Consider the following 26,513-nt stretch of genomic DNA (forward strand, 5'->3'; position numbering starts at 1 on the left):
CTTACTGACCATTAAGTATAAGAAAGTTTCCTTGATTAAAATGTTATCTATTCAGTTGCTGAAAATAAGAGTTATGGATAAAAATGTTTTGATAAAGAAAAGAATGGGAGACAGTGAGAGATTTCTTTCATTTGTATTTGTTAACGGCACACTATGCAAAGGCATTCAGGACAGCAATACACAATGTTGTACATCCATACAGAAACTTTTTCTTGTATTTGTGCCAAATGTAACCTGTTCAAAATTGCAAAATTTAAGATTTATTGTTAAACTATTTGAACTGCATATACAATTCTGTTTTGCACACTTGGAATTGGGAGCAAGTCTACTATTGTGACTAATATACCTTATTTATTCTTTGATCTATGTAACATATACATAATACATTTTTTCATTATCTAAATGTCTGCAAGCAAAACTACTTTAAACATCATAGATACCTTTCCATTACAAGTGGAAAGAAAAACAAAAATAAGGAAAAATAGACATGGATGATGGCTTGCCAAAATATGGAGTAAACTAAATTGATAGCTTCTTCATTAGCTGCTCACATCAAGTCAAACAAATCTCTCTCAACTTTATTTACAAGGTTTTAACATCACAAAGAAAAAGATCCAACTATATTGATCAGTTTTCACTATTTTTATTTTCTGTTAAATATTCATTACCTTATCTGTGAAAATCCACATACTGGTATTTAAAAGCCAGAGCTGACTTTAAGTTTTAATAATCACCACCACTAATGGTGCAACAGGCACTATTTTAAATTGCCACACAAGTGCTATATAGCTACAGTATTTTATACCTACAGTTACCAAGGACACCTTTTTTTGTATTAGCAATATTAAAAAAAAAAAGTTAAACTGATTACACTAAAAAAACAAAATGTAACCAAAGTCATTTTGATAGCACCTTTCAATACCTTTCTTTAAAATTATTATTAGTAATAAAATTTCACACGAAAGGATGATAAATGAAAGTGACTCCACTTCAGGGAATTTGTAAAGTCTCAAAAAAAACCAAAAAAAAAAACCAAAGCAGTACAGGATAGTACTCTAAAATTCTAATTCTACTATTGTAGCAGTTTTGGATGTGTGGCTGTCTTGAAATTCAAATGTACTGGCTTCACTGATATTAACAGAATAGCAAAATCAGTTTGAAAAATCAGTCCGCTATCTCAGATTTACATTCAATGTAAAAAAAAAAAAAAATTGGTAGTTGATGTTGATAATTTTATATAATTCAACAGCAAATATGACTGTTAATCAGTTTTTTTATACAAAATGAGAAATGTTAACTTTCTAAAATTTCATTTTTGTATTACAGCTTAGACAGTGAGTTAAGTATTTTAGTTACAGACTTATTCAATGTTTGGCACGTAAAGCATTTCTGAATGACAAATGTAAAACAAATAAATAAAAACACATTAAAAAATAAAATGGGGACGGTTCCTTATTCTGTAAATAGGCATTCGCCAGTTTTGGTTTATGCACATTTGCTTTGTCAACATTCGTCTCTGCATTAATCCCTCATAGGGTTAGAGCCATAGTTGTAAAAAGAATGCAAGCTCATAGTAAGGTGGGAAACAGTGACAAGGAAAAAGAAACTTAAGATCAAGCAGACAGTAGAGTGCATTGTGAGATCTAGTACAGTCAATATTTGGAACAAAATGCAGAGTGCAGAAGCCTCTGGAGTTAAGCTTTATAAAATAAAGCAGCTTTCTTTAAGTGCTTTAAAGAAGTAGAGTCATTTTCTGAAAATACACCTGTTTTCCCAATTACAAAAAAAAAAAAAGTAAGGTGCATTAACTGGTAAAGGAGCATCATTCACCTCTGACAATTTAACATATATTGTTCTTTTTAAAATATCTGAGTATATTTAAGATTTGTAAGAGTTTTGTCTTTTCTTTTCAGCTCCTAACATTATGATGAGTGGCATGGCTGTACTAGACCAGACCCGGAAAATGTGAGAGGAAGACAGACTGGTGCTTGAGACTCTAGCATCTAGTGCAGATACCCTGTCGACTCAAAAACCTCAGGACAGCAAAGTTATAGGTAGTGGACATCATATAGGTCAGCTAAAAAAAAAAAAAAAAAAGAGGGGGAGATAAAAAGGAACAGGAATGAGAGAAAGTCTAAGAAGATCACTTCAAAAGCCTTACTTTAAGGCTTTTCCACTGTGCTTAACAATTTGTAATGGTTTGATTATGATAGTAAAGCCATAGATACTATATAAAATGCATAAGAAATCTCACATCTTAGAAATTAACAGCAAGGCAGAAAATTATATAGACTGAACATTCATGAAGAACTAAAGACATAGCACACTGTATCTTAAGAGTCAATTTTTAAATGTACACAATGTGTACAAATTTAAAGAATTTGTGTTTTTATACACAACTTCTAGTATAATAATGGGTAGAGGTGATATGAAGCATGTCCATAACAGTTTTACAGGTAATATATTTGACTTTTAAAATAGTGAGGTGTGGAAATAGTCTGCTAGATTTAAAAACAACACACTTTCACAAATTATACTCACCAAAGCAATGAGAGTGGCTGCTGCTCCAGTGAAGGCAGCAATGTAGAGGTCAAAGGTCAGGTCAAACTGCAACATATGAAGGGATTCACAATTATGCAAAGCACTGAACTGTACCAAAACATGACATCATGAGATATCTTTAGAATAAGTGCCTCACATTTCAGTATTAACACAGGCAGTCATACATGTTCTGTGGTTTATAAAATTATTGGCAGCGTTGGGAGAAGGCTTGATACCTCTTCATTTATAAGACCCCCAAAACGCATCTATACACACCAACTCACAATGAAATTATGCCAGGCAACGTGTTGCTGGGTCTTTGGAGAAAACTGAAGTTTAACATACGGTGTGAACAAAACCTGAACGATTCATACATTACACTCTTCCAGTTTTCTTCTATTTTAAAGGAACTGACTTTACATACATATAGAGAATGAGACATCAGCCCCTACCTAGTCAAAGAAACTAGTCAACCAGTACTTTACACCTCTTAAGCGGGGCAAACTTTAAACCAGTAGATTTAGACATAGTAGACCACAATGTGCTTAGACTGTTTATTCAGTCTTCTTTGGCTGACCCCAAGGTGGCTAAAATTCATTGAGCATGGCACAGGTGCTTTCACAAGCCATGAATATGTCAGAAATAACATTGATATCTTAGCAAAGTGCACAGGTAACATACAGACATATGTATTATTGCCAGTTAACCTAACATATTTAACTTTATGAGAAACTTACAAGATCTGTCTGGACAAACTCAGTCCCAACAAGTACCGTAGGACTTTGCTGCAACTAATCTGTTGTAACTTTTGCTTACTTTGAGTCATTTTCAACTAATGCTTGCATTTAAAATAATATCAGTTTATCTACACAATTTGCTTTATGTAGTGTGTGTCACAAGAAGCAAAGCATAAAATGACAGGATTGGGTACAAGGTTAGGTACCAAACTAAGATGAAGTGCCGGCCCAGTGCATGATACACACACACACTGGCCCAGTTTAGAGCTGCCAGTTAACACACCTTCAGAATAGTGCAGTGTGATGTTGCAGATTAACAGAAATGTTAGTCACCATCATCTGGCATTTTGAATTTATTTTTTTCTTCCTTTTGTCTTCAAAAACAAATTTTAACCTGTTGTCTATGGGGAAGGAGCGAAAGCTTTAGATTTGTCAAAAAATTCAGTCTCCGGTTTTTGACAGATCAACGTTTTAAGGTCCCCTAATACCGAAAACGTCTAAATCTGGATGATGGGTGTGTGTCTGTCTGTGTGTCACAGTTTCTTGAGGATGGTCCAGAGTTAAAAACGGCTGGATTGAAAAATACCAAACTCGAAACTTAAGCCTGTGATGAGATGATGATGTGCAGATTAGTTTTTGAGCCAAATCATGCAAGAGAACGACACTCTAGAGGAACCTTCTAATACCGTAATTATGCAATTAATTATGAATTCTCCTTTTTAGTTGCTATCGTAATGACCTATTTTATGATCAAAAAGATCAGCATCAGATCAGTAAATGATTATTGAAATGTTATAGAATAGTTTGGATAACTTGGTTCCTAGGCCACAAAGCCTACTGACACTCACGTCCCAATTTTTACTTATAGGCTCGCTGCGGAAAGGGCAAACAGAGAGAGAGCAGCTGTTGGAAATTGGGATTATCATATGCATCCAGTCTAGACAAGAGCAAACGAGGGAGGAGTGTTCGAGTGTCATCAGCTTCGTGTCTGTCCTTGTTGTAGCCAACAAGCAAACTGGATAGTTGTCTGTGGCTGTGATTTGTGTGCACACGCATGGAAAACCCGCAGAAGCAGAACATGGAACTTAAACAGATAGCAGTACTAAAACCAATATGCCAATTTAAAGTTATACTATGTGTGCTTTTATTACACACTAGCCAACCTGCGGCGTACCATACGCCGCATAATCAGGCCGCTTTTTTTAATGATTTTTAAGCACAGGGAAAAAATTAACATTTGAAAAATCCGTAATCTAATAAACCACCAAGAAAAGTAACATCGTAACAATGTACGGTACGAACCAACATACAATTGTCCGTGACTGAAAACTGGAGGACCACCGTCGCGCCTTCTCCTCCCGCTTGGGTGTGGAGGGCGGAACGGGAGGATAGGGGAAGGACGCCCATTCCACCCCCTCCGTCAAGCTAGTCTGCTGATTTCTCATTAAGTATGCACTGCCTGCTCATGTGCCCACCCCCAACTCGTCACCTGAGTTGTTTTCATCTTTACACAGTCTACATGCACCTGTGAGTCACGTTGACTGTTCATTTTCCAAACAGCGCCTCATTCATTTCATTGTTCTTTGCGGTTATGTCTGCTTTTCTATATATAATCCACCAAGTCACACAAATATGGTAGTAGAGGGGGTGTACAAAGGGCAGGGACGTAATCAGTGTGAGCGTATGACCCGTACTTACTGGGAATTCCTCGTTCGTGGGGAACAATTGCAAGCCCCTTTTTCCAGCACGAATGGGGTTCAACGGCTCACCCACGCCTCTCTGCGCCAGGTAGACACACGTTGATCCATTCAGTGTAGCGCACGTGCAGTTACCTGATGCAGGAATCTGTATAACATTGAAAGAAGTGTTGTTTCCACGAAATAAATTTGAAGCGGTGGCCATGGAAGGCAAATGAACAGTCAACGCGGCTTACAGCTGGATTGACGCCGTGTTTTGTGTCACCCGACCATGGTAGTAGCGGGGGTGGGGGGTTTGGTGTGTACAAAGGGCAGGGACGTAATCAGTGCGAGCATATGACCCGCACTTACTGGGAATTGTAAGCCCCGGTTTCCAGCACGAATGGGGTTCAACGGCTTACCCACGCCTCTCTGAGCCAGGTAGACACACGTTGATCCATTCAGTGTAGCGCGTGCAGTTACCTGATGGAGGAATCTGTATAACATTGAAAGAAGTGTTGTTTCCATGAAAAACATTTGAAGCGGTAGCCATGGAGGGCAAATGAACAGTCAGCGTGACTCACAGCTGGATTTGGACCGCAGCACAGACCAAAGCGAGTGAGTATGTGTTTGATGAGCTGTTCGAGTTGGCGGGCAGTGCTCTGAGGTGCATTCCCTATCACGTGGGAGGAGGGGTAGAGTTTCTGGGCAGTGCTTCGTTGTTTCTTTCCCATGGTTTTCGATGGTGGACGTGGTCGGGTGTCGCAACCGAAAAGAATAATGAAAAGTCAACGTGGCTCAGAGGTGCATATGGACTCCTAGCACAGACGAAAGTGACTTACGGGGTGGTCGGTGAGTTGTAGCGTCCGGGCACATGAGCAGGCAGTTGAATGCCTAGAGAGCGAGGGTGGACGCGGGCCGGGGAATAAGGAGTGTTGGTGGGCGGGGAAACATTTTCCATGCTCCTGCAGGACCATCTAAGAAGACGCATGTTTGTCGTGGATGGAAATTGCTGTATGTAGCGTGTAAAACAGTTTGCGATGGTGCACGCGGTCGTGCATCGTAACCGAAAAGTCAACATGACTCAGAGGTGCATGTGGACTGTAGCTCAAACGAACATAAATGACGGCGTGTTTTCCGAGGCGTCGCGTCCGAGTTGGTGGGCGTGGCTCTGCGAGTTGTCGTCGTATCCAATGGTCTTAGAGTTGTCGGGCGTGGCTGTCTTGCATGCTTTCCATGGGTGGCTACTTGTCGGCGGCTTAGTGAATTATATATAGAGATTTTTAATAATTAGAATTACTTTGCCTTCAAATTAGTAGAAACTAGCTGTCTTTCTTACATTTCAAAAACAAATCCAACCGAAATTGAACACCACCATATAAATTTATGCTATTAAAAGTAAGAACGGAACAGTACAAAAGAAACTACAGAAACCTAGGGGCCTTGGGGACACCATTCAATTTAAAAATGCAGCCAGCGTGGCTCTCCTGGACCTGGTTCATATTAAAAGGTATAACCTTCCTTGCAGAACTCAAGGGTAGCCCAGCTTTGTAATCCTTTGACCCTCCACATCATTAATCCAAAGAACAGAAACTCACATTGTTGGGGTTTTAAATGGCCTTATACCCACCTCCTTGGTTTTGCAGATTGCCACAAGCGTCATACCACAGACCTTTCCTGGGGTGGCATTCCAGGGTAAGACACCTAAAGAAAAACAGAATAATGAACATGAGATTCTCTTTGGAGCTGGAATCATTTACTATACTGTATAACAATGCGCAGCTATTGTACAGCATGAAACTAAGTACCTAATTAATATATATTTTTTTGATATTAAAACTAAAAATGGTTCTATCATTTATACATTTTCTCAAGTATCAAAGCCCCTGTCAACAATCTCCCATCCATCCATTTTCCTAACCCCACATGTCCAGAGAAGGGTTGTGGAGAAGCTAGAGCCTATTGGGTGCACAGCAAGAACAATTCCTAGACAGGGCACCAGTCTATTGCAGGGTATACACACACACGGGCCAGTTTAAAAATGCAGAATTCACTTAACCTGCATGTCTTTGGACTGTGGGAAGACACTGGAACACCTGGAGGAAACCCACATGGTCATGGGGACAACATGCAAATTCTGAACAAGGAGCAACCAATACCTGAAACCAGTAGCTCTTCTCCTGCCTAACCGTGCCGCCCTCTACACAATCCCATTTTTATATACCTGTAGGTCTATAAACAACAAAAAGCATATGTGAAATACTGTGGCAATTAGTATTGCCCTGTGTCATTGGATTGTAGAAACATTTTATAGAGAAAACTGACCCAAACATGCCAAATGCACAAGGAAAAACATTGAGAAGAAAGTAGAAACACTTGTATGTCATGCTGGAGTGATGAAAAGTCAGTCAGTCATTTTCTAACCCACTTAGTCCTGAACAGGGCAGTGGGGGTGCTGGTGCCTGACCCAGTCAGCACAGGGTGCAAGGCAGGAAAAGACCCTGGATAGGGAGCCAGTCCATTTCAGTGTGTGAACACACATATACACACACACACATACCCAACCTCACACTAGGGCCAATTTAGTATCGCCAGTCCACCTAACCTGTATGTCTTTGGAAATGTCCACACTGAGATGGGCATGCTTTGTGTAGTTGCACAAAACAACAATCATTGACTGCTGACAAATGCCAAGCCAGTGTACCAATCACAAAGATTTTGTTTGGACAAGTGGACATCCAGGATGATAGAAGTACTTGAATAAAATGTGTAAATTTGTTCTAAGATGACGGTCGCTTAGTTGAATAAAACCTTTTTTTTTTTTTTTTTTTTTTTTACTCTTCTTCTGCCACTGCTTCCTTCATTCCATGTCTTAATTACATCTCTGTTGGCCCCCCATTCCCATTTCTGCTTGCAGTGCAACCTGTAAAGTCGGGTAAGACACACTAAGTAGGTGCCTTCCTTAATGATTAGAATGGTAAATACACTGCACAAAATACATCTTGGATGTGAACTTTATAACAGGAGGTTCTTAACCACTTGGAAATTTGACATTAAAGGGACCTGCATCATAGCAGCCAGTTCAATTTCCAACCTTGTGTCAAATTGAACTAATGAAAAAAGCAGCATAATACTCTTAAAGGGTCAATTATTGTACTTCAGTTGTACTTTGTTTATCCAGACCTACTGTATATTATATCTACTTATTGATGTGAACTGATCACATTATAATTAGCCAAATATATAAAAATGGCAGGGGGGGGGGTATGGGAATACAAATTTTTTTCAGATTTCCAGTTTTGCAAGGCATATTTAATCCAGTTGTAGGATTGCGAGAATTTGGAGCCTATGCCAACAGCACTGGGCACAAGACAGTAACCAGCCCTGGATGGGTCATTGTATCACATTACACATACTAGCACTTTCTTCTGGTGGGCCAGTTTAAAGCTTACCATTTCTAATCCTAAAAAATTAGACTGACTCTTCCTCCTGAGCTCTAAGTGACTCATTTAAAGATGAAATTGCTTCATACCATATTGCCGGGCATCCATGCAGAGCTGGTTGAGTCCCGAGCTGGTCTCAGAGAGTAAAGTGATGGTCTGGCAAGTGGTTGACATATTGTGCAGAATATAGACAGGTAGTGCCGAACAGGCAAACACAAAGAGCCAGATCACAGCAATAACGTAGGTCAGGACAATAAACTGAAAGGAAAGATGTGAAGACAAATTTGTTAGCAGATGTTATCTGAAAAGGATATGGAGACAGAATAGAGGAAACTCAGTTTATACCACCCCCTTCATGACAGAAGTGTGGGGATGCCATTAGTAAAGAAAAATATGCAATATTCATTAGGAATTCTGCTTCTAAAGATCCTTCAGAAAGAAATGTATATTCACCTCACAGTAAAATAACTATAATTTGACTATATTAACATGTTAAAGAATTGAGAAAGTTACCATAGTAACAGTGATATTGCCTTCTGATCTGGAAAGATTTACTTTTGAAATAATCACATAACAATCTCAAGCCTGCTTAATTCAGTTTGCTTTCTATCCAAGGAGCACAGGTACAAGGCAGGAAATTGCCTGGACAGGGCGGTAGGCCCCACTGACGCAGACAGAGACACACAGTGGCCAGAGTAGAACTGCCATTTAACTTCATCAGCTCATTTTTGTGGATATGGGATGAAAACTACCATCGGTGGGGGTAAAAAGGTGCAGATTCCACACAGACAACAACCGAGTATGGGATTTGCACCCAGGAGGCTGGATCCATAATGTGGCAATACTACCCAGTGCACCACACTTTCTAAACCTAAAATTTAATTTTTTTTTTCTTAACCTTTTCATTATTTTTTCTGTTGTTTAATGACCAATTCCTTTTAAGTATTACCATTACAGTAAAAAAAACTCATGAATTAACACAACAGTTTCAGTACGATCAAGCGTTGGGGAAAAATGTTATAAAGTATAGGTTTTAAAAATTATATAGACATTTCTGTCATGAAGCATTTTCTGTTGTTGACAGTGTAATACTGAAAAAAGATTGTGCATGTTGGCCTACACACACACACTCTCTGGAATATATATGTGCAACTCTAGAAAAGGCACAGTGTTAGGAAGAATTCATTTTTAACAACATCTGTTTAAAATGTCTTAATTTCATTATTTATAGCAAGTTAATTAAACCATGTAAACATAATAATATTGTCCTGATAGTTGTTCTGGTCCTTATAGCTCAAAGATGCAAATATTTGGTGTTCTTTCCAAATCAAAGTCTCAGCTCTGCTCACCGTCGTACTAAGGCATCTGCCACAGAAGGTGCTTCTGAAGTCTCCATAGGTCTCCTTGACAGCACTGGTGGTATAGAACCCCTCGGCCAACAGCAAGATGCAGTACAGAAAGAAAAAGGAAGCCAGTCCATATATGATATATTGGAAGTATTGGATTCTATGAGAAGAAGGTAAAGAGAGAAAATGTGTGGAGGGAAAAAAAACAAACAAAAAACAAGTAGAACTCAGGACTTTGCAAAAAAACAAACCTTTCACACACAGCATTTTCCCTGTCACTTAGCAATTTATTAGTCCTCAAAATCCAAACTGACTTTTAGCATCTATTTCCACATGATTGATGCTGTACACGAGTTGAAACACAAACACCAATGGACTAAATGTGTGTACACTTCTGAGGGCGAAGACACAAGGCCAAAGACCTAAGCACCTTTGAAGGCAGCATGGTAGCAAATGGAGGAACAGCAATCCTGTTTGGCCTCCCTTCTATGCCTCCACCCATAAAATAAGCAGCCAGTAGCTCAATGATTATTATTTATTTGTTAATGAAAATTGCCAACAAAGCCTAACGCAACTAGTACAGGGTAACAACATTAATTTCCAATAGTGGCGAGTACAAAAGTAGTGTTGATGGAGGTACAAAAGTGCATGAATTGTCATTATTTGTTACAGATGGGATCATTGACTGCCATGCCTCAAGAGTAACACTCTTGAAAGTGAAAGTATAAAAGTCCGGTATGCATCCCTTGTTAACGGAAAATTTGGGAATTCAGCAAACATTTCCAGATTTGATGAATTACCAGCCCTGCTGATTAGCTGGATATTTGGTATAGGCCATATCCTAGTCCTCCTAAGTCCAAGGATCCAAGATATTGGTAAACAACAATGCAGGCGACAATAAGGCATTTGTGATCCTGTGTAACATACCAAGACCCCAACTGCAATACTACATTTTCAATTAAAAATGCAGATGTTAGCCTCCATTTTCGCTTCCTTAACCCCTAAAAAACGGGTACTTTTGAAAACTCTCTTCAGACCCGTATACTTCTAAAAACGTATTTGTTCCTTTGTAAAAAGTGACAATGACAATAAAGATCTATCTATCTAAGTATTGTGATGAGGATGGGGGAAAATGGCGACTTTTTTTTGAAAGAACAGACTCTAATTGCACACTGATTGGCTTCTGCTTATTATATGGCCTTTCACAAAAAAAAAAAACATTCCAACACAGAGGGCACAGAAGAGTTGCTTTCAATGGCACTTATGTTGCTGACCTCTATGCATCTAAATTGCATTCTGTATACGTAGTTGGAATGCTAAATATATGTGCAAAACTCAAATAATTTATCACTCACTACAGTTTTGCGCTAAATCCATGGCATTCAGCATTACTTACTCCTTCATGTATTTTTTCCACTGATGCACACATACATATAGCATTGATGTTTGCCTACACTGGGTATTTTCAGTCATTTTACTTTGGCAGGCGTTACATTCACAACCAATCTGAAAATACTCATATGGAAACAGATCATTTTCATTTAAACTAGGGGGCTCAACCCCTATGCGCTAGTAATTTCCCGGATCTGCCGCTTGCGACGAATCATGCTGTTCTTTTGGATAAACACGAATATCAACTCTGTCTTTGAGATCTCCATCTTTCAAAACTGTTATCGCTGACAATTCATCACATTGGTTTATTATATATGCGAGCGTGATCTTTCAGATTCATATAGAAATCCAAGAAAACTTATTTGTCCGTGTTTTTCAGATAAATTTTGTGTAAAGTGCAATACTTTTGGACGTATGGATTTGTATTATTGGCAGTAGAATTTCTAATATGTCTGATCGTTTAACTCTTCCGATTCTATGTTGCATTGCTTCTCCAGGATCATAAATATAAACCTAACCGAATTGTGGTTTCTTTGAAATTAAACTTATAGTAGCTCTGTCATATCAACTATGTCCATATATCTGATCTCTTTTCACGGTTCTGTTATTTCACCGAATAATAATTTCCGTTTGTTAGCGCTAATGCGATCTTTACTATTAGCTTTTTGAGACTTTCGAATTTTAATACTTTTATAATCTCTAATCTGCTCTGCATGTGTATCGTGCCAACATTTTTGAACCTCTTTACAACGTTCTACTTTGTCTTCTACTCCTTGTCTTTTATTTCCACCCCCTCTTGGACCTGTTAGGTTTTCAATTCATCTCGTGGCACAAAGTCTTATCTCGTGGGATGTGAAATTATCTCTCTGAAAATGTCTCTTCTCTCTGAAAAAGTCTTGTCTCGTTTCAAGATTTTTTTATATAATAGAAACATTTTAAATAAGCATGTAGTAGTGTGGATGTAGCTCAAGTCCTTTGATACAAGAAGAAAAATGCTGGAGTACCACAAAACTCCTGAACAGGCTGATTATTAAGTGCATCTCGAGGTCAACAGCGTACCTTTAGGTATCTCTGTTGGTATAGAATTATACTTTTTATTTATCTTTATAGGTTTGTATTCTACACAACTTAAGCCATCATCATTGCAATCTGTAAACCTTTATTTGTGTTTGCCTATTTCAAACAAAATATATAGAAAATACTATATGGTGAAATTCAGTTGTTCTCAAATTTCATGGAAAATTGAACACATTATAGTGTATATACTGGAATGTGGAAAGTTGATAAAAAAAATGGAAACATTTGCCTCCTATATTAATAAGAACTTAATAAGAATGCCATGGTTTGCATTCAAAACAACTTCAGTCCTCCTTGCCATACAAGCCCTGAACTGCATGTAGTGGATAGTGCACCAGAAAAGCCTCCAGTTCTTTGAGGAAAGAAGGAGATGGAAATCTACAAGTACCAGTGTGAAAGGTTCAGTAATGTTAATATCTGGTGAATAGGGAGGCCATATAAGGAGTTCTTGTTCATCCTGGTGGTCACGTAAACACTCTTAATTAGTTTAACAGTATGGATTATATAACCATGAAAAGTAATCATTGAAACTAGCGACTCCAACAAAATGGCCGCCCAAAGCAATACGGATCCTCCAACTTTGCTTAACAGTTGGCAACAGAACTTATGGATTGAAGGCATCCATTTAGCAGTTTCCAAAATTAAATCCACCTGCATGTAGAAAATAGGGTGAACGATGACTTATCAGACCATATTGCTTTTCCTATTACAGATTTTGTGCTCCTTAGGCCAGGTTGTGTGTCTTTATGTGCTAGAATTTGGATACAAGTGATTGGTGAAATGGCGGCCCTCCCATAAATCCCAGCTTTGCGAAGCTCATCACATACAGTTTTTATTGATACTAAGTCACAGAAGTGCCAATTTCAATTCTTTGGGAATTTCTGAATGTGTATTTTTTGTGACATTTTGCATCTATTCTATGAAGAATCACTCTTTTCCTGTTGGTGTACCTTGCAATCGCGGTATCACATTGCTTTGCTGCACACTGAACTTAGGCCAAACCAGTCACAATGGTGCATAATAATTTCACAGGTCAATTGAGATGGGTTCAGAATTAATTACTATATATGCCTATCTGGAATTTTGTTGTAGGACTCTTTCAAAACTCAAATATTTTTTTAAAGTATTTTTTATATACTGTATGACACATACTATACAACCTAAAATGACTTACAGTATCTTTGCATTCATATTTGTAGTTGTGATTTATTTACTAAAAATAAAAACTCCTTTTCTAGGAGACATTTATATTATTTAGTTCACTGTATATGTATATAACACACTTAAATATATTTATAGTATATGTACTAATAAACAGTGCCACATGATCCTTTTGCTTTCTGTTAGGCTTATGTTAGTTTCTCTCTTTTTCCACAAGTACACTTTCATTCTTTTTCAAACGGGACAACAATGAAAGAATTTCTTACATGTAAGCCAGTGTAGTGTAATCCGGGGCTCCGCGGTAGAAATAGGCCTCAATGAGCCTCTCTGTTTCAGTCAGCGCCTGGTGACCACATCCACAGAACAAAGCCACCCCCGAGAAACAGAGCAGGGTGGCAAAAAGTGAGGCATAAGGAATCCCACCCAAGCATCTTACACAGCATTCGTAACAACCTGTAAGTTAAAAGTAACAAGGGGTCAGTAAACAGTAACAACTGCATTTCATAAATGAGTTATATTGTAAGCAGTAACTTGACTGCTTGCCACTTGACTGTCTATCTGGTATCAATTTGGATTTGTACCAATGTTAAATACTTGTATTTCACATTATTAATAAGAATATGAGGTCATCTGCAGCAGTCTTCTAGCCTTGGTCCAAAATAAGAACATTTTCAAACCTGTTTAAATCTAGATAAAATCGGTCTTTCCCAACAGGATCATCAATGCAGTGACTGATGACCATCATCAATGTGACTGATGACCTCTATGTTTCATTTGAAAACAAAGTGGTAAATTGAACTTCAAATTAATTATATAGTTGTACGATAATACAATGAAAAAATATCCTTAAGTCACTTTTCCATATCTGACTACAAGCACAGATCTGTGTAGAAAGGCAGCAGCATCTGATGAAAGTGAAGAACCCACTGTAAAGTTTACATTAGTGCATCATAGGGCACAGACACTCACAGCGGTCAGATTTAGAGTTGTCAGTCAACCTGACCAACACTTCTTTGGGATGTAGGAAAAAACTGAAGCCCTAGGATCAAAATCACATGGAATACCGAGAGTATATACAAACTCCCATCATACATACAGTATTCACACCCAGTCTACTGAAGCCGGGAGAGAGCATCACAATCTACAGGCCTATTCCAGTGATGGGATTTGCTTTCTAAAAAAGATCGAAATTATGAAGTACAACGCATTGTAGATTTCTCTTGATACTCTATCAACATGTTCTGCCATGCACTGGACATTAGTAGAACCTTGGACTGAGTGGAGTTCTCTTTTGCAAATTTGACCACATGGCCCTCTAGCTCAGTTAATGTGTTTTGTCATGGCTTACTTATGAGTGTTAAACATTATACACAATATAATTAACTATAAATGCAATTAGAAGATTTTTTTTTCTAAATTAATTTGAAAGCAATGTCTTTGTGTGATCTGATTAAACAGCTCCGCTATCAAAGTAAAATTAAAGCAGCCCAGTAACTACAATAAGACATAACTGGCATTGTGTTCTTACATCTCTTTTAATTTCAGGTTTAAGCTAGCGAGATTGCCAAAGATCTTATGAAGCATGCCACTTCTGGTTTTCAGACTCACACTACACCATTTGGACTGATTTTAACGGTTAAAGTTCATTTCTCTTTTGTAAACAAGAGATCCTTAATAGAACTAGCTTACCTTTGCTCTGTTTATTTTCTGTAATTCATAATTTGCTACATTAAATGCGATTTGCCTTACAGCAGGAAAAACAAACTACTAATTAATGATGGATAATTGTTAATTAAATGTGTTACATAATTTAATATTATAACCAAAAAATACAATCATATAATTACATGGATTTCTTTATCTGAACATAATGTTTTTGCCAAACAAATGCACTAACTACATTTAATGGAAACCAGCACTACATGCAGTCAAACTTATTTTTATAATTTTCACAGCTCATCCATCCAGAATCTGAACCTACCGATTTTATTAGAAGGGAGCACTGGAGTTTAGACGGAAAGCCACCTGGACAGGCCCCTGTCTTGTTGCTGTTCTGATAGGAGGTCAATAAGTGAAGGATATCAATCGACTCTTTAATACATTTGGCAGCTCACAGTGGTCCTTGAGTACTCATCGGTGAATTGTTATGAGAAGAATCTGACGTAGCGTCAGATCAGAATCCTTTCACTATTTGCTGGTTCAACATCCATCCATCCATCCATCCATCTACATACAGAAGGTTTACTTTTGCCCGGTCAGAGTCTGGGTAAGTTGAAGCCTATCCTAGCAATAATTAGAATTTCATTTACCTGAGCTACTAGATGCAGTAGGTTTGTTGCTTTTCTCCTTTCATCGTCGTGCATTAACTCTCTCCTAATTTACTCATTATGAAATCATTTAATCTTTAGGAAGTTTTGTTGTAGATTCATTTCACTGAAAACGTTTTCTACAACAAATTGTCTTAAGGTCAACATCACATGCAACCAAACATCTTTTTAAGAACTGTTTAAAAGCAGGTGCTCGATGAAGCATTTTGTAAACTAAAAATTCTTTGACAGACTGCAGATATTCAAAGCACACACCAAAGGTTTCCTTGCACTTCTAAGTCTACGGGAAGAAGCAAGAAGTGAATTTTAGAAAAATCAGCCACCAATTAAGAACTGCTGAAACCCTCCATGTGGCGAGCTCTGTTGCTCGAGCTAACAACATCAAACACTTTTTTCAACCACGTTTCTGACAGACCCCACAAGGAAAGAATGCATAAAATATAAAGGATATCTGATTAATGAAAACACATCACAACACTACAGTATAAGACATGTTTTTCTCCGCAGATATGCTTTGCCCTTTTAAATAAATTCAGTTTGGGGGGGAAAAAAAAAAAAAAAAAAAGTTTAGTTAAAAAATCTAGAACTTTTAAACCGATTGACACACTTGACAGGGTTTTTTATTATTTAAAAGTACTTTTTAATCAAAGCTTTTGAAGGTGGATCTACTATGCAGGGCGGCACGTGGCGCAGTGGTAGCAGTGCTGCCTCACAGTTAGGAGACCTGGGTTTGCTTCCCGGGTCCTCCCTGCGTGGAGTTTGCATGTTCTCCCCGTGTCTGCGTGGGTTTCCTCCGGGCGCTCCGGTTTCCTCCCACAGTCCAAAGACATGCAGGTTAGGTGGATTGACGATTCTAAATTGGCCCTAGTGTGTGCTTGGTGTGTGGGTGTGTTTGTGTGTGTCCTGCGGTGGGTTGGCACCCTGCCCGGGATTGGTTCCTGCCTTGTGCCCTGTGTTGGCTGGGATTGGCTCCAGCAGACCCCCGTGACCCTGTGTTCGGATTCAGCGGGTTGGAAAATGGATGGATCTACTATGCAGACGGCTAGATTCATACAATGATTTTATTCTCAAATAATTTGCCATGCAGTGCAGAGACCACATTTTTATAGTTTTTTTTTCCCCCTCTTGTTTTTACATCCTCCCATGATTTGCAGCAATTCCGTACTGCCTTTAAAACTTGTCAAGTAGTGCATTTGATAGGTTATTAAAATCCTAAAAACAAAAACAGTTTTCATGAATGACCTCTACCGTATACACCATGAAACTGAACCAAATGATCCAATTGTTAAACCAACAAAAAAGCAGAACACTATCCACCGATATGTAGTTCTGTGAAACACCTGTTGATGGTGGTGTTCAGAACTGAAGTGATTTTAAATGGATTGGACAATAAAAGACAGAAAACAGACAGCAACTTGAGATAAATGGAGAATCAACAACAAAGTACATAGCTGTGTTTCTGTTCTTTCCACAAAGCCCTCCAGATTTAATTTAAACACAGGCTAAGCTTTAGTCCATTGGAAACTGCAATATTCCTTAATTTACTCTGGTCTAAAAGGAAATTGTTTATTACTCAACAACTGCTTAAATGCTTCACTCATTAACTTTTTCACAAAATATTTGGATTTCCAAAGTATTTCAGGCCAGTAACATTTACATTTGCTGGTCCAGATTTTGGTTTTGTACGCACAAAATTAATTTGAACCGTGAAGGATTTCATGTTTTGCAATTTATACAGCACGTTCACCATTTTCCTCCAGAAGGTAATCTTCTTACATTTATTATATGCAGTTCTTACTAAATTTGTTTTTTTAAAACAAGAACAATTAGTTGTCACATTATATACACACACAATGGATTCACTGCTGGCCCACTAATCAACATCATATTGCCAATTAAAACATTCTTATCGATGCACGTATCTACCATCACTTTTTGATGTTTAGAAGCATGTTACCCAAATTCATAGCATTTCTCCAGATCTTGGAAATCATTATTGGGTGCCCCTACAAAGTCAGGTTCTCCAAGTTGTACATTTTATTTCTGAGCCACGCCAATACTATGTTCTCTCTGTGCTTTTGATCAGGGAACTGTTGAGTTTGTCTCACTATTTTGGTAGAATGAGTCCCCCAAAAAGTGTTTCTGCTTAGCTCCAAAGTAACCTTAATAGTTACTTTAGTATCCTAATATTTAGTTTTAATTGACTTTAAGACTCAGAATTTTTCATTCTCTCCTTTAAATTAAGTGTTCCGATTCTTAAATAATTAAATAAAGAAAAAGAGGTAAATAAATAAATAAATAAATAAATATTTATATATATATATATATATATATATATATATATATATATATATATATATATATATATATAAAATAATAAGCCTGTTCCATTAACAAAAGTAATTGATTGTTAATTAAGAATGTGGCTGGAATGAAAATCCGTAGCCACTCTGGTCATCCAGGATCTGAATTCGAAACCTTTTTACTCTGTTAACTTAACCGCCACTTTACATTGCCAGCCTTTCCTCAGAAGCGTCAAATCTTTGCATCTTTTTTGTTTTGCTTATATTTTTCTCCCAAACTATCGCTTTTCACAAGTGCAAAGAAGTCTCTTGGGAGTTAACGAATCAGCCTTAAATGAATTTGTTGCATCATCATTTAACAATAATTCCCAGAAATGCGGGATCACCAAGAATCACTCTCATGGTACTAAATCGAACAACCAACCTTTAAAATTTGAATAGTGACCAGCATCACAAAAGAAGATATACTGTATAATTCATTTACAAAACATTCAGCTATCCATTTTCTAACCTGACTCTCTAAGTTCAGGTTTGTAGTAGGCTGGCGTACATCAGGAACCGACCCCAAAGTTACCCTCCTGTTCCAATATAGGATTATGGGACCTGCCATGAGACAACAGCACTGATCACACTATGCTGCCCATTTATAATTACTTGCAAACAGTATACATGTTTTTAAAAGTATAAGATATGGGACTTTGCACAGGGTCACAATTTGTGAATCAGATGCATGGACAAAACTTGCAATGTTGTGGTTTAATGAACTATTGGCGACACTAATATGGTTGTCTCGCTAATTGCATCTTTTTCTTAAGAATTTAGTGTTGCTAGGCACCATGTTTTAAATATATGTACTTTAAATAAAGAGAAAAACTTATATGCATGATTTACTTAGTTCACGTTTTTATTATTAAATGTTTCGAGTTATATTTAGGAGTAATATTAGGACTTTGAATAGGTCACAAATGAAAACAATAAAATAAGAAAATAGTGCAAGGCACTTTATAAACACACACCCCCACCAGTGTATATGGTGTCACTGTGAGGTCTGAGAAAGAGGTCACCCTTTGTAGTCAGACAATGTTCTTTGTAGCTTGACAATGCCTTTTGTAGAATCTCGGGGCAAATGAACAAAAGCTGGTGATGTCAAGCTGAACAAAAGAAAAAGGCTGAAAGGCACCCCAATTACCACCTCGAGAATCGAACAAACAAGGCTTTTGAGCTTGCAAGGCTCTGGGAAGAGCTTGCTTTGGCAGAGCAACTTTAAAGTGAAAGCTAACAGGTTCTGTGCCAGCACTACAGAGGGCACTGACTGTCTGGGCCTGGTACAGTCTTACAGTGTGTATGACAGATACACAAAAAAAGCTCTGTGCTAATCAAGAGATGCTTAAACGGGACTTGGTCTACTCCAAGCACACGTCTGGTTCAGAATTTCAAGTTCGCCATAAGATCTACTGAAAAGCGCCAGCCACCAAGCAGAGAACGACTCAAATGGCGATTATGCACTCATGGGCATTGTTGTTTTTGTTCACTTAAATACAGATGCCAAACCAATGTCCCCAATTGTTTCTTCATGAGGGTATGCTTTCTGTTGGGTTTAGGAATATAAAATGTTCACACATGCAACACATTTGAAAGTTTTGACCACAGACTTTGTAAAATTATTATATTTACCATCTAGTTAGAGTGTGACTAGATTCCTTCAGTTTAGAAGTGATATAAATCCTTGAGCAACAGAATATATTTAGGAAAGTTTGAGGATGGAAGTCACTTTGACATACAGTAAGTATCTACTTACTGAAATTGCATGGAATTTCCACAATTACCTTGAAGCGCTATAAACATGGAGAGTGATTCAAAAAGAATTTGATACTTTAATAAATCACTCAGTAGCAACATATTATATGAACATGCAACAATTATTGAGTTGCCCCCAATTCTTTTTCAGATTTTGGTTTTTGAGAAAACGAAGGAAGGCTATGAAGGATCTGGGATAAATCAGTCCACAGGACTGATGTGCAGTGTGTAGGGCATGTGTAAGAGTTAAAGAAGAACTGTAGGACCTGGAATGTCCATAAATGTAATAATTTTGCTCTTTTCCCTGTTGCTGTAGTAGTTGTATTAACACTTGCACAAAGTACACTAAAATTCGTATCTGAATATCCAACCAGCATGCAACACCTCACCACTCTATTATGGTTCCTTTACATATTGTTTTAGACCATATGTTCATGTTATACTTGGTTATCGAGTAATCTTTCTCTGTGTATTTTAATAGACATTTTCTGGCCTCACCAGGGATGACCAGTTCTCCACCAAATTTTTTGGAGAGTACTAGAGCAGAAGTTTTCAGCCACCAGATAGACACCAAACCCGTCTAGTCACCTTTTTAAGACACAGAACGTGGCAGTAACCTAATTCTAACCCCAGGACACAGACATAAACTTACTGAGTAAAGCATTTTGGGAAGTGCTCAGTTGCTGTACAACTACAGAGTGGCTCGATGTTACAGTGACTCACAGCTCCAGGGTCCTAGGGTTCTGGCTCAAGTACTGACTGCCTATGCACAAATGCCAAAGTGGTGCCTTCAGTTAAGAGACCATTCAAAATTTGGCCCAGTTTGATCACTCGAGTGTGCCCTGCACTAGTCTGGTGCAACGGCTGACACAACCCATTGATGAGTATCATTTCTTAATTTAACTGCCCTACAGAAGCGTTTTATTGTCACTGATCTGGTGCCCCAGTCTGTTTCTGCTTTGCACATCATGTGACAGTGATTGCCTCTGACCACCAAAGTAACTAATGCAGTGAGTTGGTATAGAAAATACAGTATATGAATAAACTTCGAACAGACAAAGGCAACTATATCAACACATAAGATTAAATTTAAACAATCAAATAACATCTAAATTGCCTAGCTTAATCAGTAATTTCCCAAACACTTCAATTTAGACATTAAAAGTTATTGTAAAGTCAACTGACAATTACTATAATCTGAAACATTTTAATAAAGCAAATAGCACCTTTCTGTAATCATTATGGATGGCACAAGGAAGCAGCCGTTTGTGCTGCTGTCTACTCCCTGTGTCTGCATGTGTTTTTCTGTAGGTACCCCACTTTGCTTCCAACATCCCCAAAGACGTGTGTGTGTGTGGGGAGGGGTTGGGGTGTATTTTCATTTGCAATTTTAAACTGGCTCTATGTACGCATGTGTGAGTGGACTCAGAGATGGCAGGCACCAACCCTGGACAGCATGCCAGTCCTTGTGCCCATTTATACCAAGACACTCTCCCGAATTAAGCATAGTTCTAAATGCTATGTTATAAAGTCATAATACATGGCTGTAGCTTAATATTCCATCGTAGCTCCTATTTCATAACTGCTTCCTCTAAAGGACTAATCAAAGAGAGTAAGACAACGCTGGCATAATGCATAGGAAGTTTGACAAAGAAACAGCACTAGATTATGGAAATTGTTTATATACTGTATACATGGCATTTTATAAGATCAGCAATGACAAGACATCTGAAATCCTGCCTGTGCCACTCAGTTCATGACATAAGTGGAACTAAGCAAACTAAAGAGGATCAGCTACTTCAGGGACATGCCACTTGTGTGGTCACTGACAAATAATGCCTTGGAAAGCCAAGACAGTCCAAAAGAAATTAAACAGCAAAATCACAAGCTTGCAAGGAATCGACTATAAAAACTGAATAAAGTGGAAAAGAACGCACAGTGAGATTAATTCAAACAGAGGTTTGAATTAACTGGAATGAAAACCTTCACTCAGCACAGTCTTCTAAAGGCCTAATGGAGTAGCGAGGCCCTAAAACATGCAAATCAGCACAACCCTGTTAAGGCCTAAGGGGCCCCCACCACAGTCCTGAAGAGACACAAAGCGCTCACTTTTATGATCCTGAATTGCATTTAGGGTTTAGACAGACTACTGAATTAGCCGTGAAGAAAAAGTGTTAAATATTTTTGATAAATGCATATTAGGAAGAAAGTCAACCAAGTTTCGATTTAGCAAAACAAAGCTAGAAGTATACACTCACACACAATGCAAACTTGCTTTAAATTAACTTTAAAAAAAATCAGAAAAAAAGAGTGAAAATCCACTACTTTGTTAAAAAGAGGCCATGTCCTCCTTAATGATATCATCTAATAAGGCTTATTTTTATAATTTTGTATTTCTGTACTGCCCCCAAGACTTTCAAACCAACTCAGTCTGTCTATAGGCTTTGAAGATGGCTGAACCCCCCACACTCATCACTAGGCTAGTTGTCTCAAAACTTGAAATTGCTGCTGCGATAAGAAGCCAGAAAACACTATACAGAAAGAGCTGAGCAGGCTGAGGCCAATCATTTGTGCAGTATTATTTCTCATACGCAGGACGTGTGCTATATAAAATTTAAACTGAGTTAAATAACACAGTATTGAAGGGTTGAAGAGTGGTGCAGTGAGCAGGGCTGCCACCTCAAAGATCCTGCATCCAGTTTCTACGCTTGGTTGTTGTCTGTGCCAGTTATGCATATTCTGTCCGAGTCTGCATGTCAGGTTAACTGACAGCTGCAACTGGTGTGTACGAGTGTGGACGTGAGCACAAGTAGGCCATTCGATGGACTGGCACCCAGTAATGGGCTGTTACCAGCCTTGTTTCGGATTCTGCTAGAATAGACTCAGGCCAGAATTACATTAAGTGGGGAGAAGAATGCTAAATTGAATTTTGTTTGTTGGTAAATTAAAAAACTGTAAATAAACTTCCATTAAAATTTAATCTTTCATTGGATGACCTAATCTACAATATACAAATATATAAATATGTCAAATAGAGAATAAAAAAGAAGAAGAAAAAGAATTAAAAAGAGACTCCTGTTTAAGCTTGGCAACACACAATGGTGTATTGGTTTGTGGGGCTACCTCATTGCTGTAGAGTTCTGGGTTCAAATCCTAGCACTCTGTGCTTACTCATTCTCCCTGTGTGTCTTGCTCTTATTCTCTGTATATTCCAGTTTTCCAGGCTTGTTGGGTTAACTGGTGACTTAATTTCCTCCACTTTGGTTACTTTGTGTTTTTGAGCAGTGATGGGTTAGTATACAACATCCATTTTTGGGATTTGTATTGCACATGATGCTACAAGAATTGTCACTCTTTCTGCATGACCCTGGACTGAACAGAGCAGGTCGATAGATGGATGTTTAACCAACATTGTACACTATTGTTTAGTGCAATCTTGACACTGGTAAAATCAATATTTTTTATTAATGCACACAATGTTAAATGTAGAAAAATTAGTACCATACTGTAAATTATGTAGATTTTAAAAGGCTACTTGATACTGATGACAATTTTATCCATTTTAGATTAGAGTAATATTACTTGCTTCATATATTGTCATGATATGCATCTTGATATTTTAAATACAGAATAACAAAATCAGGTTCCTAATTACTAACTTTAAAATGTTACCTTAATATAAGTGAAACTAATACCTTTAATAAAATGGAAATAACCAAACACAACTATCTGAATAATACAGTATATACAGCAAAAGTTATACAAAGTTTAAAACTTTCCGTTATATCGCTCCGTGTATTTTGAAATGTGCTTAACCTATCGAGCTCTGGGGCCTCTGCGTAGGGAGCAATACAGAGACCAGTCCTAAACGGGACATCTTTATACAGGTAAAATATATAAAAGACAGGCATTTGCTTAATTAATAATCAATCGGTGGCATTCCTGTTTATCTTCCCAGCCGTGCAAGTGAGACTCGTTGGCAGACTAAGTGGTCCCACTAGTTGCAGCGCTTTATTATCGAGCCTTATTCAGCTCTTCGCGGCTCCCCCGCGCCACTTCACGTTTCTTTTTAAACTTGTTGGAAACAACATCCATTCTAAATGTAATTCTTCTAAACCGACTGAATCAAATGGTTACTTACATATCTAAATAATTCGGTAACACTGAAAAATCGAGTAAACAAATAAAGTTCGCAGACCGAGCACGCGCTAAATGTTACTTTGATTTTCTTACGCAGACTTTGATTCGTTAACTAATGCATTTATTCGTTTAAATATCCTCCCTTGTGGTGAACGGATAAAATGATCTCGATGATGACTAACTTGCGACCCATCTTTGTGGCGCTGATTTAATTAACACAGATTCTAGCCGCCCGAGACTCTGAAGATGAGAGATTTAAAGTCAGGGCGCACACACGATGTTGTTAAAAATGTCGCATCCAACGCAAAGCTGCGAAAAATAAAAATAGAACGCCACCAGCGCTTGAACCACAATATTGAAATCAAATACAATAAAGCAAAACCAATTTTCTTGACGAGTGAATATCAGGTGTCTCTGCACCAATCACTTGCTAATCGTCGTTAACGGCAGGAAAGAATATCTTAAAGGTTTTTACTTGGCAACTTACCCATGGCTAATAAAGTTGTTAAAGCTCCCTCCGGTTGTTTCTCGAGACTCGCCTATTACGTTCCGTTTTTTCCCCCCGATGTGCTGAATCCGCCTGAAGCGCTCCTTTATTAATCTGCAAGTCTCTTCTGTTTCACAACAATGAACAGAGCCTCCGAGTGACAGACAAGCCCCTTAAAGACACAAAGCCCTCTTTCCCTCTGGGTGGTGGGACTCCCAACAGCCCGGGCTCCTCCAATAGGCATGTCACGTTCTTAGGAGACCAAGTCAGGACATCCATAATATGCCGCACCAATCGGCCTATTGTTAGTGCTAGGGGTTCCCATATAAAGAATTCATAAGCAGCTCTCAGACCCAGGGGCTCAAGTCTCCATCTGTACAATGACACTTATTGCTTCATCAGAAAGGCGCACTGCTACGCTCGCAGACTCATTGCTGGTCAAAATAAAAAAAAAGGGGGAGGAGATTTTTTTCCCCCCAGTTGTCTTTTAAAATTTTATTTTAAAGGCCTCCTCATTACTGACCATCCCTGTGGTCCACATTCCGAGATATAGTCACTTTCTCAGTTTTACTTTTCCTCCAATTAAATGAATCTGCTTGGCTATTCAACAGGAATGTACCAGTGGAAGGCTCAAAGAATATATTTATTTCATTTTATCCAAATTCCCACAAATAGTTCTCCTTAAAGTCTGATGATGATGTGAAAAGAGGAGTCTTAACCTGCCTTTTTGGAGGCATCTGACATTATTATTCAGCTCTCCTCACTTGAGTTTTAACTCAGTTCAGCTGGTTTTGTCTTTCTAAAGCCCTGCTCGCTGCCTTCAATCGGCTGCAGTATTCCTTCTAAGATTAAGGAACATTTTCAGTAGTGGCCTTTCTACATTGAGAACAAAGAGAAAGCTGTAAATGTGAAAGAGCTCTTGTATGATCAATTTCTTCAAATGATGTTCTGTAATTTTCTGTGCTACTCCATCTTAAAGTTGTGTGTAAATAAAAGATGCTGAAAAAAATACGCAGGACACACAGCACATCTCACATTAAGTAGGGGAGGCCTGGAGTGAAACTGACAATATAGTACATAACCTAACATGACATTTCCAGACCTACTTAATCTAATTCTGAGTCACAGGGGAGTGGAGCCTATTCTGGCAGCACTGGGTGTAAGGCAAGACACAGCCCTGCACAGAGTACCAGTCCATCCCAGTGCCCATTCATGTCCTCACCTACACTCAGTCTTACAGCCATCTAATTTAGCATTGCCATTTCAGCTAACATGGACATCTCTGGAGTCGCGGGAATTAAACTATTAGTGCTGAAAAGGAAAAGTTGTAGGTTTAAATCTCATGCTCACTACCTGATTGTGACATCAAGAAAATGATTCTTTGCATGTTTATTAGACTGTATTAGCACCGTCTTCTAGAACAATTTATAAAACACAGACAAACATTATGGACGACTCTTTTTGGCAAAATTAAATGCAATACATTGTGTTAACTACATTTTAATGCAATGCATATGCTTGTGGTGCATTGAATGTTTTGTGTCATAGTTAAAAGCTTATAAACCAAATACTACAGCACATACATGTTGTGTTGGTTTAAAATGTAATATGGAAGCATCCATATGCATGTTCATAGATCACACATCATAACTAAAAACAAAAGTAAACATACTGCATTTCGCTTAGTGGCTGCTCCGAGTGTATTGCATTTCGATTCGACATGTTAATTGTGCCAAAACTGAATATAATCAAATGACCAATCAGCATCAAAAGGTGGGGCAAGGGGAGTCAACAGTTAGGGGAAGAGGCATTCCAATCACAAATGTGTCCAGTTCTTCTGTCTCCAATGATGGCAAATGGGGAGCTGATAAGGCAGGTGATCCTCCATCTTATTAAACAGGTGGAAACGGGATACGCAATAGAATCAGCAACGGGAGAATTTCCAACTGCATGGCTACTCTGTTGGGGCATACGAAGATTATGGCTGGCTCATCTGTGTTGATGTAATAATAATAATAATAATAATACACCATGTGACTGTGACGTGGAGACTAGTTGATCTGCTCATCTGTAGAACTTTCTCATT

General features: G+C 38.2%; 2 protein-coding genes across 2 annotated transcripts in view; one reads left to right on the forward strand and one right to left on the reverse strand.

The window, feature by feature from the left end:
- Positions 1–26,513, forward strand: part of rab9b (RAB9B, member RAS oncogene family) — a 1,039,984-nt gene that overhangs the window by 11,403 nt on the left and 1,002,068 nt on the right. The window lies entirely within an intron of this gene.
- On the reverse strand, positions 118–24,588 carry plp1a (proteolipid protein 1a). The gene is made up of 7 exons (XM_028816052.2): positions 24,428–24,588; positions 13,640–13,826; positions 9,747–9,903; positions 8,487–8,655; positions 6,585–6,658; positions 2,542–2,607; positions 118–2,077 (listed from the first exon to the last, which is right to left on the reverse strand). The coding sequence occupies exons 1-7, from the start codon at positions 24,429–24,431 to the stop codon at positions 1,997–1,999; spliced, it is 738 nt and encodes a 245-aa protein (XP_028671885.1). The 5' UTR covers positions 24,432–24,588; the 3' UTR covers positions 118–1,996.

This window comes from Erpetoichthys calabaricus, chromosome 12 (genome assembly GCF_900747795.2).
Source record: "Erpetoichthys calabaricus chromosome 12, fErpCal1.3, whole genome shotgun sequence".
NCBI classification, from domain to species: Eukaryota; Metazoa; Chordata; class Cladistia; order Polypteriformes; family Polypteridae; genus Erpetoichthys; species Erpetoichthys calabaricus.